Below are 19,349 nucleotides of genomic sequence, written 5' to 3' on the forward strand. Positions count from 1 at the left end.
TTAAGTAACAATAGCCAGCACTAACGATTGATGCTAAAGGACTTTGGCAAATGAGTTTGATATGGCAACACGTGATGGCTGAGATGTGATTGGACAAAAAAAAAAATCTTGACATCCACATACACGTCCTGGAAGCAATGTAGTCAAGAGAAACATTTTGAAAATAAGAGCATCTACCTTGAGGACCAAATTAATACAATGTCACACCAAATATGCATGGCTGAGGATGAATACAGTAATCCCTCGTTTATTGCTATAAACGAGGGATTACCCGCTATAAACGAAAAGTAGCGTCCAATTAACAAACAGGTTAAAAAAAAGGGTTTTTTTAAGTCCGCAAATGGTCCACGAGAAGCTGCAAAACAACAGCGAGTCACATAGAGCAACATATACAGTACTGTACGCCATGTATATGTAAAAATAAATAAACATTTTTTAATACCTGTATGTTTGAAAAAATCCGCGATTCACTGAACCTGTGATAAACGAGTGAGGCGATCACTGTATTTGCTTTGTTTAAGAAGGCTTTTTAAATGTCTGTTTCCTCTCCAGGTTCTGATACCAGTCACTGGAAAGACAGACTTTGTGGTCCACACAGCAGACGCCAAGGGGAACCACATCCAAACAGCTCCCCCCAACCCTCCAACCCTGATTCCCATAGCCCATTCCGTGTCTCCCCCAGTCCTGTCCCAAAGCTCACCACTGGCTATACACTCTCCCAGACCCAGACCAGAACAACACTTCAGTGTGATCCAGTCCACTGGCCTGGCTGCCAACCCAAAGTCCCTGGCACTCCTCAGCCAGCCACACAGGGAGTCCTCGCCATCTTCCTCCCCCATCGCCTTCACCCACTCTCCAAATGCGCTCACCAGCTGCGCGTCTCCCAAACGTCCCAAACTGCTGCCGTCCTCTTCGTCCCCTCAGCACTTGCCCCTGTCCCTTTCCTCCTCCCCCAAGCCTGTTTCGGTGCCCTCCCCCCAATGCTCGGCCTTCCCGCAGTCTACCTCCCCAAAGGATTTCACTTTGACCTCATCTATAACTAGCCCCCACAAGTCCTCACTGAAGCCACCTCACTACGCTGCTGCGGGCAGTGCCAAAGCAAACAACAGGAGGAAACTGCTTGAAGACTCACTTGCACAGATCAATGAGTTCAGACTGAAACAGGTAAGCCGACTAACTCAATTGAATTCAGCACATCAATAGGAGAAAGTGGAGGACTCGCACTGTTGTTTTTGTTTCGCACTGTACATGGTCCAGACCCTATTTTTATTTCTCACTGTACACTGTCCAGACCCACAGGGGATATGAGACTATATATTAAAAAAAGGCTTTGCCTCTTCCACACACTTTTAATGCAGCACACACTGAAACTTTTTCAAATCCCCCCCCCTCCCCGAGTCTATTGTCAAAGAAAACTGCAGAAAAGATAAAAATGCTGTGTCACTCACACAGTTCTCCATTTAAGAATGCATAGCTCAAGCTTTTATTTCTCATTGCTGCTAGGAGTTTATTGTAAAACTGGAAACATTTAAAAATCAAAATGATAACCAAATCCTTTCACATCGAATCATGGAAATCTCCTATCGTAACACTTTCAGGGTCAGTTCCGAGGTTCCACTGTACTAGAGGTCTGCATTGTAGTTAGTCAACAGCCGAATCAAACAGTAATACAAACTAACAGTTTGAGCAACTGCACTTTGTTCCATTTTCCCTAGTTTTCTTCTGAACTTTCATTGTGCCTCTCGGTTTTGCTATTACCGTCCACCATCCCCCCCCAACTCACTGCCCCTTCTTGTTTTCTCTCCGCTCTTCTCCTCCTGTTCCCAGACTCTCATGTCCCAAGGACAGACGTTCCCAGCCGAGCCAAGGAAGCAGGGGCCAAACAAGTCTCCCAAGGGGATGTCTCTGTCTTCTCCGTTGCCACCCGCCTTGCCTCCTCCACCCCAGAACAATCACTCCAACCTCTTCCTCTCGAGCGCCCTGCTCGGGCTTCCTGAACCTAATCACCCCAACGGAGTCATCCAAAGCACCACTCAGGACGCACCTTTGGCCCTCATCACCAAACCACGCAAAAACTCTGCCTCTCAAGGCAAGTCCCCTCAGTGCGACTCTGATGGTGGATCAATGCCTGTCAATCTTAGCACAGGGGCGAGTAGGACCCAAACAAGCTCCCAGGCTGGGGTTGCGTCGCAGCCACCTACTACCTCACCTCATGCCGCGAGCTATGGCTCCAGAAAGAGCAAGAACCCAAAGGGGAAGGGACAGACGCCAAACCTGACACAAGGACCGGGACAAACGGGGCCTTTAGCGAACTGGAAAGGTTTCTCTCAGAACCATTTGGTACAGTCTTTAGTCGATTTGTTTCGTGGAGGAGAGTCTGGGATCGGGATCCCGGGAGTCAGTATTCCCGGTGTTGGCATTCCTGGGGTGGGAATTCCTGGTAATTGTAATCCTGCGGCCGGTCTCCCCGCTAACAAGGAATCTGACGACTCAGGCGACGATGACGATGACGATGATGATGATGATGATGACCTTGAAGAGGAGGAAGAGGACGATGATGACTCTGACGACAGCTTGTCAGGTTGGCACAAACCTCACTCAACACTTTTATATATATTACTAGCCTTTCAGCTAGATTTTTAACAAATTTAATTCATACTCTGTAATGTTTCAGATTTATTTTTTTCTTCTTTTCCTGAATCAAGTTTTTAATTAAAAACAGTTCTTGTCACTGTTTCTTTAACACCTCAAATTCAAGTGTGTTTGGACAACGGGCAGGTGAAAAACGACCTCAGAAATCACACTTTTAAATCGACCATCAATCCATCTTCTAATTAGTTTATCCTCACAAGTGTTGCGGGGCGTGCTGGAGCCTATCCCAGCTGTCTTCGGGCAGTAGACGGGGTACACCCTGAATTGATTGCCAGCCAATCGCAGGGCACACGGAGATCAACAACTATTCGCGCTCACAATCACACCGAGGGCCAATTTGGAATGCCCAATCAACCTGCCAGCACTTTTGCTTAGATTGCTAATCATCCAACAAATGGAGCTTCCACTTCTAAGCAGAGGGTGGAGGAAAGTTGGGGTTGCATAAGAAATCTCTTGAGTTTTTTTTAAAATTGAATTTAATTGAATGTTAATTCTCATGATCGTGCATAGCCAGTCATTGCAAGGTGCTGTACACAATTTGTGGGAGCTATAAACATCACAAGTGCTGTGTGGTCTACTTGTCACAAATCAAGCAATGTAAACATCTTTGGATTGAGAAGTAAATTCACAACGCCATTGAGGAGTAATGGATCAATATTCCCTGGTCACCTCTATCCAGAAGAATTGTGACGGTTTTTGTGTGAATTTCTACAACATGGCTCGGATGTTTTTTTTTCTTCCATAACTATTCCATAACATTATAGTTTGCTATTGAAAGTTTGTTATCTTAATGATGGCATATAATGTGAAATGCCATAGATGGGTTTAACAGAAATACAGAGAGCAGCAATACAACAACCATCAAAAGCATACTGGAGTGCATACTGGAGCTTTGTTGGGGACCTTCTCTGCATCTTTCTTCATTTGAAATATGTCGCATGCTGCAGCACTTTACTGGGGGTGCAACTGTAAAATCTTGACCTGTCTGTCTGTATATTGAAAATGACCATAAGAAATGTTAAAGACAGTTTTAAATCTGTAACAAAGGGCAGATTACCTGTACTTCATTGTGACATTGTAATCTGTTTGCATATGTCTAGAGTCAGACAGCAACTCAGACAGTGACATCTCTGGAAAGAAAGTCAAGGAGTCCAGGTCGCTGTCATCCGGCTCGTCAAAGAAGGAAACGACTCCCCGCGGGCAAACCAAAGGCCCAGAACTACTGAACACCTCAGCCAATCACACAGCCACCAGCTGCTCTCCTCTCAATCTCCAGGTCATCAAGACACCCACTATTGTCACCAGCTCCAGTGCCTTGGCCTATCACAGCTCTCCTGGCTCCTCCTCCTACAGCCTAGCCTCTCCATTAGGTAATGTATTAAAATATCTCATGCAGAATCATTGGGGAGGGATGAAGATTGGTTTGGTACCTCTTTCTGACTTGTTGCAAGCAGCAGATGTTCACTTTATCATCATTAAAGATGTATATGATACTGCAAAGAAAAGCTGCAGAATGCGATTCGTGCATGGCCTGTGCTGTTTAACGCAATATGTTGAAGAGTGATCATTACCTCGAGAAAATGAGAAGGAAGACAGGAACCAGAGAGCCGAGGTCTTGTCGTGGCATGCCTGTGAAACTACTGTTTTGACACCTGTGATCTGTGTAGATTACTTATCCACATCAGAGAAAGTAGGACGTATTTGTCGCCAAAGCGGTCATTGCTATGGTGACTTTGTGCTCCATCTTCAGAATCAGAATCAGAATCATCTTTATTGGCCAAGTATGTAGAACACACAAGGAATTTGTCTCCAGTATAACACGCTGCACTAGTATCATCGTAAACAACAAAATCATTGAACCATTTTAGAGTAACCAGTAGTTTTGTAGTACCATTTTGTGGTGCAAGAAGAGTGACTATGTCAGTGACTGTTTAAGGAGTTAATGGCTAGAGGGAAGAAGCTGTTTAAGTGTCTACTGGATTTGGTGCGCATGGATCTGTAGCGTCTGCCTGAGGGGAGTGGCTGAAAAAGGTGGTGGACTGTCTTTTCTGTAACAGTATTGTTCATTTATCTTTATTGATATGAAGGCCCATTCGAACAAGAATTCTCAAATAATGTGTATCTTGAAAAACATTGGCACCTGTGATCAAAGTGTTTTGACAAAATTCAGGACATGTTAGGATTTGCTTTTCACACTCCTTAAAGTGGCAACTTTTTTGACGATATCACCATGCAAGTGACTGAGACAGGCAACAAACAAGTTTCCCGACTCTCCCACACCTATTCCAGTATCTTCAAATTCCCCAAAATGCTACATTTTCACAATAAAATGTCCCAATTTATTGTACGTTGTGTGTGTGTGTGTGTGTGTGTGTGTGTGCGTGCGTGTGCGTGTGTGTGTGTGTGCGTGCGTGTGTGTGCGCGTGCGTGCGCCACACCATTTTGCACTTGTGTATTCTTGCTGTAAAAATACCATTGAATCTTTATAGGTTTAGGAAAGAGAAAGCGTGTGATGGATGAGAAGGATTTGATGACACCTCTGGAGTTGGGGTACGGCTCAAATCAACCTGTTACCATCTACGGTAGTCATTTCTCACAACAATTAGTCTTTTAGGCTAATGTCCTTCTTTTTTTTGAACTTGTTAAAAACCAAGGTGGCGGAGAGAAACGAGAATCAAAAACGTGTCAGGGCGGCCTCAGGGGGATGTAGCCTACTACGCACCATGTGGCAAGAAACTGAGACAATACCCAGATGTGATGAAGGTATACTCAAACAAATCAATGTGCATCAGTCTTTGTGATATCATTTCCACTTCTGCCACCGCTATGTGTACCCCTACTACCCCCATTCTGCTTCCTGTGACCCTAATAGTGTGAGATGTTATTCTTAGCGTCTCTTCTTGTGCCACTTTGCTTCCCTCTCCCTCCACAAAACAATGATAAATGGTTAATGTTGGGATGCACAGCTTCAGCCTCATTTGTACAGATACCGTTTATTTGGTTCAACAGTGATCGTCAAACTTCCTTTAGTGCAGTTGTCAAAATAGAAAAATGGCTGCTCACTAGTATCCACTCACACGTCAGTCAGCAGGGAGTGAAAAAATGTCTGGCCACAGATAGACTTAGAAAGAGCCTGAATTGTGCACCCCAAGGTCACAACTGTTTTTCTTTCCCTTAAGAGCTTTTGCTGTTTTTTTTTTCATGTTTATTTTTTGTTGTCCTCTGGCTTTTATCGTGACTAGCAAGGCCTGCACAGATGCACTATAGCTGTAGACTCCCTCCCATCTATAGTCGAATCTCCCAACTGCTTTTTCAATGTCGCTAATTTCGCCTTTTTCTGCCTAAACCAACGCCATTTATTATTTTCTCTTCTGTAGTATCTATCCAGAAATGGGATAAGTGGCATCACGCGTGATAATTTTAGCTTCAGTGCAAAGATCAGGGTTGGTGACTTCTATGAAGCCAGAGAAGGACCCCAGGTGAACGCCTTTCATCTCTCTCCCTCTCCCTCTCTCTGTGTCTCATATGGAAAACCATTTGAGCATTTATTGGTATCCATGATATCCAGCTTAAGGTGACTGAACTACACTCATTGTCCTTAGTAGAAAGACAATTCAGCGCGCTAGTAGAGCACCTGTAACTTATAAGTACGGTTCTTAGTAAAAGAGTCTTTTTACGGGCACACGCTCCTCATTCTAGTACTTGTGTTCTGAATTGTCTTACTAGTGAGGATAATAAGCATACTAGTACACTGAATTTAAGATGAACATCCTTAGTATGGAATAAATGTTACAATGGCTTTCCGTACTTTCTTGCTCTCTCTCCCCCCTCTCCTTGATCCCTGTTCAGGCTGAGCTTTATGCAGCAGTCACTGTCAGGGCAGGGACAGGAATCATGCAGAACCCTAGTGATGAACTTACTTCCTCAGGTGGCCTGTGTTGCCATGTAACCTGGTTTCTATACCTCCCTCAAACCTAAATAAGAACATTGATTATATATATATAAAAAAAATCAACAATTAAGCTCCAGTGAAACATTTTTGATTCCGAATTAAATTATTTCTTGAGTGTTAAATGTTGTTCACCACTTCCCCCTCCCAAACTCTCTGCATGTATTTTCTGGCTCTTCAGGGTTTACAGTGGAACCTGTTAAAGGAAGAGGAAGTCATTCCTCACATTTTGGCAATGGAAGGCCGGCGAGGTCGTCCCCCCAATTCGGAACGTCAGTTAGCTGGTGACAGTGCCAAAGCTAATCGGCGGAGGAAAGGTCGACCCCCGAATGTGGGCGATCCTTTGGTAACGGAAGGTCCCAGCCCCAGTGAGGTCAAACTCCTGCGCAAATTAGAAGCTCAAGGTCAGTAGAGAAAATTAGTTCCAGTATCTTTGGGTCAAGTTTTGCAAATAATCATAGAAACAGCAGAACTATGAGTGGTGTCAATTTGTGGTTTGATAAGAGTATTGCAATATCTATTAATATATCAAATAAATGACATCTTCCATGATTGCAGGTGGCTAACATATTTACACTTTTTAGAAGTACAGATATGTCGAAGTAATTAAAATGGTAAAATTATAAGTACTGATGCAACTAAATATAAATAGCTAAATTAACTGGATACCTTTTCAGATTTGCCAAGAGTCATTCTTGTAGAGAACATCAAAAATTCTCTTTGGAAAAAAAAAACGGGGAATTTCTTGCTTGACTGAATCTGTTGCGTCATAAATGCACATTGGTTCCTTCGTGTTGCTGCATTTCTTATTTTGCCACCTGATGTCTCCAAGCTCAAAACCATTTAAGATCTCAACCACGGTGGACTTGGCATCCGCCTCTTTACGTCTTTTATACATTGTGTCATCATCCGGGGACGTTGGGGGAGGGAAAATACTGAACCTATTTTGACAACACCCGGAGTAGAAAGTGTTTTCAAATGTAGTGAGTAAAAGTAAAACGCCAGCAGAAAATTAAATACTCAAAAGTATAGATACCTGAAAAGTCTATTTCATTTGTACTTCCGACCACTGTCCTTGATCCACTTTTACCTAATCAAGCACAGCCCCCTCATCATTCATTGAGCAAAGGAAGGGTCAGGTAAAGAAATTCCTCACTGACAATTTTTCTCTTTTCCGGTATTCAGAAATAGCCCGACAGGCAGCCCAGATGAAACTGATGAGAAAACTAGAAAAGCAGGCACTGGCACGTGCCGCCAAAGAAGCTCGGAAACAGCAAGGTAGGAACCTTTTATTTCCAGTCTATACTGGACAGTCAGCTGTTTCACAACTCTATGACTTTGCTCATTGGTTGATATTGTGGAAGTTAGATTGAGTTAAGGTTAGTGTATAAGCACGCTGTTTGCCGTCACTCGTGGGATGCACTAATGGAATGCCAAGGCTATGGTAGTAGAATAGCTCGTATCTTACTAATAATGTTGTTTTCGGCTACTGTATGACAATACTGCACGGACAACTCCAGCACACTCATAGGACAACTACACGTTACTTGTGAATTAAAACTCTGGACTAGATGTCACCCGTGTCCTACAAGTATTTCTCGTGAAGCACTAGACCTTAACGAGCAGAATTTTATATTGTCACAGAGAGCTTGCTAGTACATGGGCCTTTCACCTGGTTATCAAGTGTATTGATTACATGCTCAAAACGACTGTCTATAGATCTGGTGCACAAGAAAATGAATTTGATCAGAGCTTTTAATATGCACTCTTTCACTTTGAGGAGATATATTTTAGCATTAAAAATATTTGGTTAAAGAGCTTCTACATACTGGTGCATTAACCATTACAGAAATATAAAATGGCAAATGCCAATGGTCATTAGCAATGCTCTTAATTTGGGGTACCTGTGGCACAAACCTAACACAGGGTTGTCTAATAAATTTGCTAGCTACTTTAAACCAATGCAAGTGACTGGGGTGTGATTTCCCATGCAAATGTGGTTAGCACATCAATACATACACTTTAGTCCTCAAACTCACCTTTTGGTATTCCCACACAATAAATGTTGACAAAGTAAAGTCCACCAACAAAGAGTAGCTGCAATACAAGAAAAGTGAAAACATACTTTCAGTTTCAGTTTGACTGTGCACAAGGTAATGGTGAATGTAAAAGTCCAACAGAAGAATGAATCAATTGTGTTACCTGATTGATCAACGGGTTTTGTTGATTGTCGATTCCTAATTCACATTCAGAGACACAAATTTAGTCTCACACCAACGGTGGAGGCTGACAGCATGAAAGATGCCAACCGAGGCTATCAGGAGCAATTAGGGGCTATGAAATCTGTCAATCGAATACATTTGAGACTCCGGCTGTGTAGGCCAATTTTGTAGTCAATCATAGAAACTCTCTTGACTCTTGTAGCTATCATGGCGGCAGAGGAGAGACGGAAGCAAAAAGAGCAGATCAAGATTCTTAAGCAGCAGGTACGTGGACCCCATGCCTTTGCTGACCAATGATTTCCTTTCCCCTTGAAAACCAGTAACTGTGTAGCTAAAAAAATACTCTATACCTCTAACCTTATAGTCTTGCTTTTCATTTTACCGCCGGCATTAAACATACTTTTGTGTTTTTTTTGCCCAAATGAACCAAAGTATTGATGTAAAGTGATTTTATCCCAAGTATTATTCTGTAGTTAAGTTTTCAGGTAAAGATAAGAACTCCTTTAACAGCAATAGATGTACCTCGTATGTCATTCTCTGAATCGGGGAGGGGGGGGGGCTTGCTTGTCAGACGGATGACAGCTAGCAGTTGTGATGGTCAGGACCGGTCAGGAAATACACCCTAACATATTAACATTTTCTCGAAATGCCCGATGTACACCCTGCCCCTGATAAAATTGCATGTATTTTATTAATGGGACAGTGGTAACAGTGTTCGAGAGAGCAATAGAAACAGTCCCAAGAACTGTCTGTGTTCCCAACACATTTGCACTGGTTCCTGCAGAAAGATGCACCTGCTGATCTATGAAGGGTCATGGGAGACCTTGAAAGAATTCTAAGTCATGTACAGTGGTGCTTGAGACATGAGCTTACCCACATAACCCACAACATTCGAGACTCGTCATCATTCATTATTAAAATGAAAGGAAACCACCAAAAGAACTTTGTGTTTTGACATGACAAACAGCAGTCCATAACTCTGTAACATCATAAAGTGCTCATAATTAACTGGAATTTAAAGAAACAGTTCTTGCTGCATTTTTTGCTTCAATGTACATTCTGCAGCTCTTTCTGGTGTGTGTGCATTGGCCACCTGGTGTCAGAAAAAAATAGAGATGGCGCTATTATTGGGCTCTTTAAAATTCCTCAGTAAGCAGCAATAATATTAATCACAAATAGGAAAAAGTATTTATGCCTGTAAGCTCTTTTATCTGTGTACATGTGCTGCTTCACCTTTTAGGTTCAAATATCCATTACTTTTAACATTGACAGATTCTGTTCGTTAGCCTTCTATGGCGGTTTGCAATGTCATCAAGCTAAAGAACCCCTCTTTGGCAAATCTATGTGGTTGTTTTAAAGACACAGCTTGTTTTAATTGGGAGAATTCTTTGAAGGGAATCTCATAACAGTGAAACAGCAACACACAAAAAACACAGATAGTGTAAATAAAAATGCTTTCTGTTTATCCTAAAACATTAAGGATTTATCATCTGTTTGTCTGTCAATCTATAGCTGGGTTTCCAATACTGTTTTTTGCAACATACGAGCAATATTACAAATTAACCCGAAACATTATGTTTGCACTCCAAAAACAAACAAAAGTTTTGTATTGTTTTGTTTTTTTCCAACAGGAAAAGATCAAGCGAATTCAGCAGATTCGGATGGAAAAAGAACTCAGGGCACAGCAAATTTTGGAGGTGACAGAATCTGACCCAACAGCTCCCGATAAAGCAGAACATTCCTGGATAGCTGCAGCCCCTTTGACTACTGTATAGTGTTTTTAATCTTCCTAAAGCTCATTACTGAATAGTGGCATGCTTTGGAGGCGTTGCGTCTTCTTAGGCATAATTCCATATGGAACTAATGCTAAATTGGTCTTGGTTGACGGCTACTGAATATTAAAACGGCGGTTGCTGCCTTTTCAGACCTTATTTAAATTGGACAGAAAGGTCTTTTTTTCCCCCATCAGACAACAGTAACAGTTCAGTGTAAGTGGGTCGAGTGGAGAGAAGAAAAAAAGGCGCCACACACAAACAGAGAAAGATGCTTACACATACACAAACGCGCATATCCAGGCGCTCGCAATTATAATGCCGCAGCTTCAAAGTGTTTTAGGACTAAATCAATTTTGAGTCGACACGGTTGACAAGACGCTCTTAACAGGAGGCTTCAACATTTTCACAATTACGTGTTAAAGAGATACATAATTCATTGGCAGTGTTCTACAAATTTGACTGGCATTCTGGGGGCATGGGATGTTTGCTGAAACCAGGAAGCTGCAAATATTGGGCTGAATCGGAGGCAAAAGTCAAGCTCTTCCGAGACTGATTGGCATGCATCTGTTCTTGACATGAATTTTTATTCGCAGGCCAAGCGAAAAAAGAAAGAAGAAGCAGCCAATGCCAAAATATTGGAGGCTGAAAAGCGAATAAAGGTATGACTCACTGAAGCCCTGGAATTAATTTATCACCACCACAATATATGGATTGTTAAAAGGCGTTTTTTTTTTACCCAGGATTGTTAAAATAAAAGGCGTTGAGGTTTTTTTCCTACCCAATATTCTTTAAATTCATCTTCACACCCATATAAGAGGCTCTGTCCTCACAACTGTTTCTTACGAGTCATGTCTCCCCCCACCCCCTGCCCCCTCACCCCCCCCTCACTTCTAGTGCCACCTTTCGCCTATTAGTACACAAATAATTTTAAGGAAAAATACTACCGTTAAATCACGTCAATACCTCACATCCGTGTATATATTCAACTATGATTAGCACATGTATACACGTGACAACATAAATTTTGGTGAGAATCTGTCAGGTTTTTCGTTCATTATCCCACTGTAATGGACCTGTTGTACGCCAATATACAGTGCATGGGTTGGCTGCATTAGCCAGTCACTTTTATAAAGCAATTTTATATCGCAATGGGTGGTATAAAATGACCAGTAGCGTGTTAGAAGACAGAAGACGCCAACGGTATGGCAGTGTACAGGATTTGTCATTTTGATGAATCTTTTTTTTTTCCAGGGAATCAGATGCCATTGCTATTAGCATTTTTAATGTTCTCATACACCTGCCTGATAAAATGAAGTAAAATGAACTTTGAAACGTATGTTGCTTTAAAGTCATGTTATTTTAAATCTTTTTTCGAAGCTGATTTTCTTTTACTGTTTTCTTACTTTGAAGCTCGCTAGTGTTCTTTTTAGGTTGGCATGGCCTCAAAAAAAAAGAAAGAAAAAATGGGATTGGCAGGAGTATCACAGTGTTTTGATCTTCCTGCCTCATCTCTTTTCTCTCTCCAAGGAGAAGGAGCTGAGGAGACAACAGGCGGAGATCCTGAAGCACCAGGTAAACTCACAACAACTTAAACACTGGTTACTGCTCAACAAAAGAAGCTTTTATCGTGATTAATTATGAATATGAAAACTCAATGCTTTCTGGTTCTGGATATCACTTCTGTTCCATAATATTTTGCCAACTCTCTCTGCCAGGAGTTGGAGAGGCATAGACTAGATATGGTATGGGTATGTTTATTTTTGTACATCTAACACCTGCATCGTGTAACTGGTTGTGTTATGGTTGTCATAGCAATGCATTAAGTGTAGCACTGGCTGCTGTCATACTACATTCTTCTGCATGGCTTTCCAGCAAAACAAACAAAAGACATAAAAAAAGTCAGTATGCTGCCTCCTTCTGCTCGTCATGAGGGACAACTGACCATGTCACATTGGCCAGGCAGCTTCTGCCCCCCCCCCCCCCCACCTCCTTCCCTTCCCACCATTACAATACCACCCCCCACCCCTTCCGCTACTCGGAATGCATTGCAAAAGACTGCTAGCCAAACCACACTCACTGTGTCTCAAAGTGCACTCGAGGAGTTTCCATCCATCACACACATCATCTTAATTGTTGTGTTGGAGTAGAGTTTGTTGTCATGAGTACCAGGGTGCAAAATTACATTTTCCAAGAAGAGTACTTGACATGGCCATCAAAGGGAATAAACTACGAAGGCTCGTGCCACTTAATAGGAATCATAAATACAGTCGGGGAAAATGGATTTGAGCATAATCCGGCGTAAAAAAAGATTTCAAGCAAGCACAGTACTACCTAGATTTACAAATTCTGCAATTTTTGATACATCGCTTAGTTAATTTGGCTGCCTCTTGTGTGAAGGAGAACATTTCTCCAGCAATAAAGATCGAACCTAAGGTTTCGTCATTATGACGTTCCACGAAGTCTGAATCATATGAAAACCAAATCAATTAGTCGCATAAAAAAATAATATATTGTAAATCCAGTTAATCAATTTCAGATGGAATCTTTACCCTCACATGTGAAAAAAAAATACATTTTATGGAAAATAACTTTTGCTTTGCATTGAAAAAAAGTACACAAAAATGTATCAATTGACATCTAACAAACCTTTATTTAAAAAAAATCTTGAGTTGATGAGATGAAACTTGTATTTTTGCTTTCTTGAATTCTGTCATATTTCTCACCTCAACCTCAAGCAACCTTAATTCAAGCATTAACTCATTCAATGTTTTTTTCAGAATTCAGGCTTTCAATCCCATGTACATCTGTATGTATATTTTACCCACGTGGTAGGATAAAGAAGGGTCTGAAAATGGCTGGCACTGAATGAGTTAACAATTCAAGGCAATCAGCTCTCCCACTCTACTCAGCAACACTCAAGCAAGTTGGGGCAGTGTTGGCATAATACATCCTGACAAAAGTCAGCCCTTTCAAAAATAGCACACCAGCATAATGAGTTTCACCATGCTTTCTTTGTCCATGTGGTGGTTTATTTAGCAGCTGCATACACAGACTATTTTGTGCTGGTTTGTGTGTGACTGCTAAATAAACCACCATGTGGTTTAAGAAAGTGTGGTGAGACTGTGTAACTTCAGTGCTTGCATTTACTTTGAAGGTCTGGGTCATGGCAATGTTGCCCGAGTGGTGCCTAGCAGACCGGGAGATTTACTGCCTTGAGTTGTTAATAAAAACTTGCATTGTAGATTATGCCTTGCCGTCTTTTTTACACAGCTTACACAATGCCTCGGCTTTATGTTCATTGATTTTTGGAATTGAATGGCCGAGTCAAACGCATTTATTTTTATCTGAAAGCTGAGTGGATGTCAACTGTAGATGAAAAAATTACGAAATTGAGGTTCCATTCGTCTATGAGGCCCTCACATGTGGGCAAGGCGGGCTAACAATTTTAAATGGATGTCTGCTTCTAAAAAAAAGTTTACATTTCTCCCTGAATATGATCAATTTTCATCACCCTATATTGACAATTAATTACCACAATTTCCGTGAAAATTAACTCAAAATTTTCCACCACTTTACAAACCTACTCACGAGAGCTTGACAGTTGGCCCAGACGTTTAGCTTGTCTCTCGGTCTGAGTGCTGAACTTTAACCCGGCCCAGCCTCTATTATTCACCGTTACTTGAATCATTTTGTTTTCATGGCGGACAATGGAGACGCGTGCGTCAGTTGAATCGCCCACGTCACTGTCAGGTCATTTGACGGCAGAAACAGCATGTAGCAAGATCATCGCCGCGATCGATAACACCGAGGGGACAAATGGGTTCTGTATAGCAAGCATTTTCTTTCAGCCTGATTATTGTGCTTGGAGCCCTCCTCACACAAGCTCAGCTGCAGCTAAATTTAAGAAGGTCTGCCTATCTTATCTGTCCCTTTAGCTCTGTAAAAGCTGTTGTATCAATCCATGTGGACCCACATACAAACTGAAGGTGCAAATTACAATACGAAAACATAAAACACAAAATTGTATAATTAAACACCAAAATGATCAACCAAACCGCATCGCAAAATTCTGATATCTTCTTGCTAACATATTCAGTGGTACCTTGATTTACAAGTTAAATTAGTTCTTTGACCAAGCTCAATGCCATTTACTCATCACAAATCACGCTCGTACCCCAGCTCGGGTCAGCCGTTTTACCATGCAGTCAGTTCAGCGTGAGCTTTTCCACCGTGCTCCTTGAGAGTATGTTCATTTTGTTGTACGTCGAGGCACCGCAATTGAAAACCCATAAAATGATGACAATTTTGCAAACAATGAAACATTGTATTACAGACTTAGAATACACTGCTACATTCAATTTTTAGCAATAAGTAAAAATACATCATACCACTCCTAGTGCTACCAGGTACCCATCCTGTTTTTATTTCCCCCCCCCCCCCCCCCTCCCCACTTCCCCAATGTAAAAATGCTCCTCACAACCATTTCACTCACTGCCGGTAATGTTCTTGGCAGGCAAAACTGCTGGTAATTGTCCTTTGGTGGATCACAGTGGGAATTACCGGTAGTCTGATACTGTCGAGGGTAAAACCTGAAGAGATCAAATAAAATGATAGCCAGTCACGGGTGATTCGCGTGGCCTTTTGCAGAAGACTTTGAATCATACACCAGAGAACAAAATAGATGTCTCATCCTCCGCAGACTCATACTGTGCTAATACTAAAACTGCCAAATCCACTCAAGTGTAACTGCTCTGTTTGTAAGCTCGTCATTCCTTTTTGTCATCCCCTCCACTAAATATTATTAGTAAAGCGTCAAATAAATGTCACCAATGGCTAATACAATATATTATCTTCTGGCAACCAACATTTTGTCGCTTGTATTCTATCCGCTTTAGCTTAGATGCGCCGTCACTGATTCCAGCTGCTTCTCTTTTTTGAGCCTGTCATCACATCTACTACGTATCGCATCTATGTGTTGCTTTTTTGGTTGTCATCGTACGACTGTATTCTTCACGTAATGCTTCCACCATACATGTGACAGTGTATACATGTGAAGCATCGTTTTGTGTTTGTTCCAAGTATGGTGCCTCTAATGAATTTAGAGCATTTCTGTTGTATTAATACATACTAAAATTGTACAGCCTTGACCGACCTATTTGCAGTTGTCCCTGTTACTTTAATGTGCCACTCTTTTCTGCCACTGTAGGAGAGAGAAAGGAGGAGGCAGCATGTAATGCTGATGAAGGCCGTAGAGGCTCGCAAGAAAGCAGAGGTAGTCATGGGCCGAAAAATCACAAGACCAACACACACACACACACACACAATTTGGACACCCCACGAGGGGTGTCCAAACTTTTTCCAGGCCCAAAGCAATCTGTAAAATGTATGTTCTTTTATATAAGTGATGCTGTCTGGCAAAATCACCGCATCGCCAAAACCACTATTTTTCAGGGGGAAAAAATACAGTATTGTAAAAAATGCCATCTTTGAGTTGATATGCGTGCCAATATGGCTGTATAGTTTCTTCAGCACAGAGGGAAAACAGTGATCCATTTTCAACAAAACATGCTGTAACTGATCTAACCTATTTTCACTTAATTTTATTTAGAAATATCCAGACTTTGAATCTTTTTGCCCCTGATTATAAATAGTTGTTTTGCATCATTTGCCTTCTGCATTAAACCACAGTTTATTAGTAGTAACTGGTCATTTTAGTGCTTGGGGGTGTCGCACCACCCAGCTTTTTCGATCATCACACTTTTTACACTGCCCCACATTTTTTACCCAGGACACTAAAAAAGGAAGGTGGACTACAAATGGCCCCCAGGCAGTAGTTTGGACACCTCAACGCCATGCCACAAAACAAAGTCATTATAGCTTAGTCATCTCCCCATGTTCTCCCATGATATTGTTCATTCTTTCCCTTCAAAGATTCGGACCCTCGAGCACTTTTCCTTTGAATGCATATAGCTGCAATCTAACACTAGTGATGTGAATCTCAGCACTGAGGACGATTCGATACACATCACGATCCACTGCCAGCGATGCGATACTTAAACGATACATGGAATTTTCTGGCGATACGATGCGATACGTTTCACCGTCGTCACGATGCGATACGATTCGATACACATTAAGTTCAAATCAATGCGATCCGATGATACAATGCAATTTGTTGCGATATTGTGCAATTAAACATGATGCAAATAAGCAAAGAAAAAAAGCTTTTAAAAAGATGGAATTCAGTATGGTATTACAAAAAGGATACCACTTTATTCCTTATAAAGAGTAGAACTTGTAAAACAACTTATTTAAGCCCTTTCACAATTGGGTTTTGTGCAAAGAAAATGTAAACAATTTGGCACCTGAGACTCACAGCTGTTGCTATAGTGTAAACACAAACAGACTCTCACTGAGTGTCTTATATGAAATATTCATATATATATATATATATATATATATATATATATATATATATATATATATATATATATATATATATATATATATATATATATATGTATGAATCTATAGCGCAAGATGTCCACCCGTCCACTGTAAGTGCAACTCTTTGCGCACTGTTCAGCGACACAGTAATCTCACTTCTCACTTTGTTGTACACATCGGGAATATGTTTGTAAGTGAACACAGACCTGTCTGGTATTTTATACCTGGGTTCCAAAACGTGCACGAGCTGTCTGAAACCCTCGTTGTCCACCACGCTAAGGCTGGAGGTCTTTGCATATGAAATAAGCAGTGGCCTTAGTTATAGCCATTGCGCGGTCACAGTGAGTTGCAAGGGGACTCCCAAAATAAGAGGCATTTTTTTCTGATCCTGACCTGGTTTACCAAGAGTTTCTCCGGTGTCCGACGAGGAACTGGGCGGGGAAGCGGGAGGGAAACTTGTCGGTGATCTGGTGCCATCGGTTTAAGTGGGTCTGCATATTTGTGGTGCTGCCGTTGTATGGCTTCTTAGTGCGACATTCCTTGCAAATTACGCAGGTTTTATCAAGCTTTCCGTCTTTCTTTTCGAAGCCGTAGTATTTCCAAACATAAGATTTGAATGTTGCGGCTGCATTAAATATAGTAGTTTCCTTGCTGCTGCGTGCGCTAACTTCCATAATGTTTCGCTCGTTGTGTACTGGACTGTATGTGACGCACGGCTACCGTCCGTATTCAACACAAAACGCAAAGCAATGATGGTGCATTCATTGCGCCTAGGAAAGGGCAGATATGTGACGTTTAACATGAATAAAACGGCGATTGAATCGGATTTTACCGATACCCATCAATGCATCGTGATGAATCGCGATTTCACCAATACCCATCAATGCTTCGTGATGAATCGCGATTTCACCCGTCAATCGCGTCGTACCCAGTGAATGAGCCGATGCACTCGGATCGCGGACGTGCGCATCGACGTATCGATTAATATCGATTATTTTCCACACCCTTATCTAACACACATATGCTTTCACACGCACACACACAAACATAGCTAGTATACAAAAATGTACCGGTACACATTCACGATTCTGGACCAATACCTTTTCTCCTAATGCGTCTGCAAACTCCGGACCTCACAGGAGCGCGAGCGCCTGCGGCAGGAAAAAAGAGACGAGAAGCGTCTCAACAAAGAGCGCAAGCTGGAGCAACGCAGGCTGGAGTTGGAGATAGCCAGAGAGCTGAAGAAGCCAAATGAAGACATGTGCCTATCGGATCAGAAGGTAATTTAAGATCTTAAGTGATCTGTTTATTTATATACATCTAGCTATGCTGTTTAGTCTAGATGTCTGGATGTCATTTAACCCTTACACACAGACTGGGATAAACTTTACGTTGCCATTTGACCACTTTACTCAGAATTTTTTCAGATTTTTCCTGAAAAGACCAAAATACACAACAACATGGTTAAAGCATAAAAGAAAAAAACTGCATATGTGGCTGTCTTAGATGGAATAGGACATCACATTCTTTGGTAGTTGATATTTTTATCCAAAAACGAGTGCTGTAAAACAAAAACTATTTATCATACCTTTTTGCAATTTGATACAGATCATTATGAAGATATTTTGGAACATACTACCGGTATGCGTGCATGGAAAAGGAACTGAAAGTGTTTACCGGTAGTTAAATATTGTTGTGCGACAATCAGTATTGGTGGCCTTGATGACACCAAATAAGTCTGCAGTAGTAATATTTTTTATTTCTACGCCCTCAAGTGGCTATTGATAGTACTACATACTATTAAAGTTAATAACCAGGCACATTGGACACATCTTGAAGGTGACACCAAATTTGAACTTCTAGTAAGCATTCTACCCATATTGTCTTCTTCAGGCTCTACCTGAGTTCTCCAGAATTCCCGGGCTAATCCTTCCAGGCCGTGCAGTGTCTGACTGTTTGATGCTGATGCAGTTCTTGCGAGGATTTGGAAAAGTTTTGGGCCTGGACTTGAATGTTGATGTCCCAACACTGGGTATGCTTCAAGAGGGCTTGCTCAATGTGGGCGATAGCATGGGTCAAGTCCAAGATCTCTTGGTCAAACTACTGTCTCTGGCAGTCTGTGATCCTGGTTTGCCCCCTGGACAAAAGGTAATGTACTTCATTTGGGGGAGTTTGTTCTCTATTTTTTTGTTAAAGTCAAATATAAAAAACCTACATAGTTATACATGTTCATGGTACACTGCTTAGGTGTATCTTGTCCAAGATTTTAAATAGGCCCCATGAAATAGCCAATAGATTTCTCAA

General features: G+C 41.6%; 1 protein-coding gene across 16 annotated transcripts in view; it reads left to right on the plus strand.

Annotated features, from left to right (window-relative positions):
- The window catches only part of baz2ba (bromodomain adjacent to zinc finger domain, 2Ba), a 99,132-nt gene that overhangs the window by 64,798 nt on the left and 14,985 nt on the right, over positions 1-19,349 (plus strand). For 4 of the 16 annotated variants that reach the window (XM_052062976.1, XM_052062984.1, XM_052062975.1 and 1 more), the window contains 16 exons: positions 553-1,164; positions 1,828-2,581; positions 3,753-4,022; positions 5,142-5,202; positions 5,307-5,415; positions 6,030-6,131; positions 6,783-7,005; positions 7,787-7,879; positions 9,026-9,087; positions 10,455-10,520; positions 11,192-11,257; positions 12,126-12,170; positions 12,314-12,346; positions 15,805-15,870; positions 18,185-18,325; positions 18,939-19,193. In XM_052062976.1, the coding sequence (XP_051918936.1) occupies positions 553-1,164; positions 1,828-2,581; positions 3,753-4,022; positions 5,142-5,202; positions 5,307-5,415; positions 6,030-6,131; positions 6,783-7,005; positions 7,787-7,879; positions 9,026-9,087; positions 10,455-10,520; positions 11,192-11,257; positions 12,126-12,170; positions 12,314-12,346; positions 15,805-15,870; positions 18,185-18,325; positions 18,939-19,193 (2,958 nt within the window). The remainder of the gene's footprint in view (positions 1-552; positions 1,165-1,827; positions 2,582-3,752; positions 4,023-5,141; positions 5,203-5,306; positions 5,416-6,029; positions 6,132-6,782; positions 7,006-7,786; positions 7,880-9,025; positions 9,088-10,454; positions 10,521-11,191; positions 11,258-12,125; positions 12,171-12,313; positions 12,347-15,804; positions 15,871-18,184; positions 18,326-18,938; positions 19,194-19,349) is intronic. The other 12 variants (XM_052062978.1, XM_052062990.1, XM_052062987.1 and 9 more) reach the window with 8 other exon arrangements.

This window comes from Hippocampus zosterae, chromosome 4 (assembly GCF_025434085.1).
Source record: "Hippocampus zosterae strain Florida chromosome 4, ASM2543408v3, whole genome shotgun sequence".
Classification (NCBI taxonomy): domain Eukaryota; kingdom Metazoa; phylum Chordata; class Actinopteri; order Syngnathiformes; family Syngnathidae; genus Hippocampus; species Hippocampus zosterae.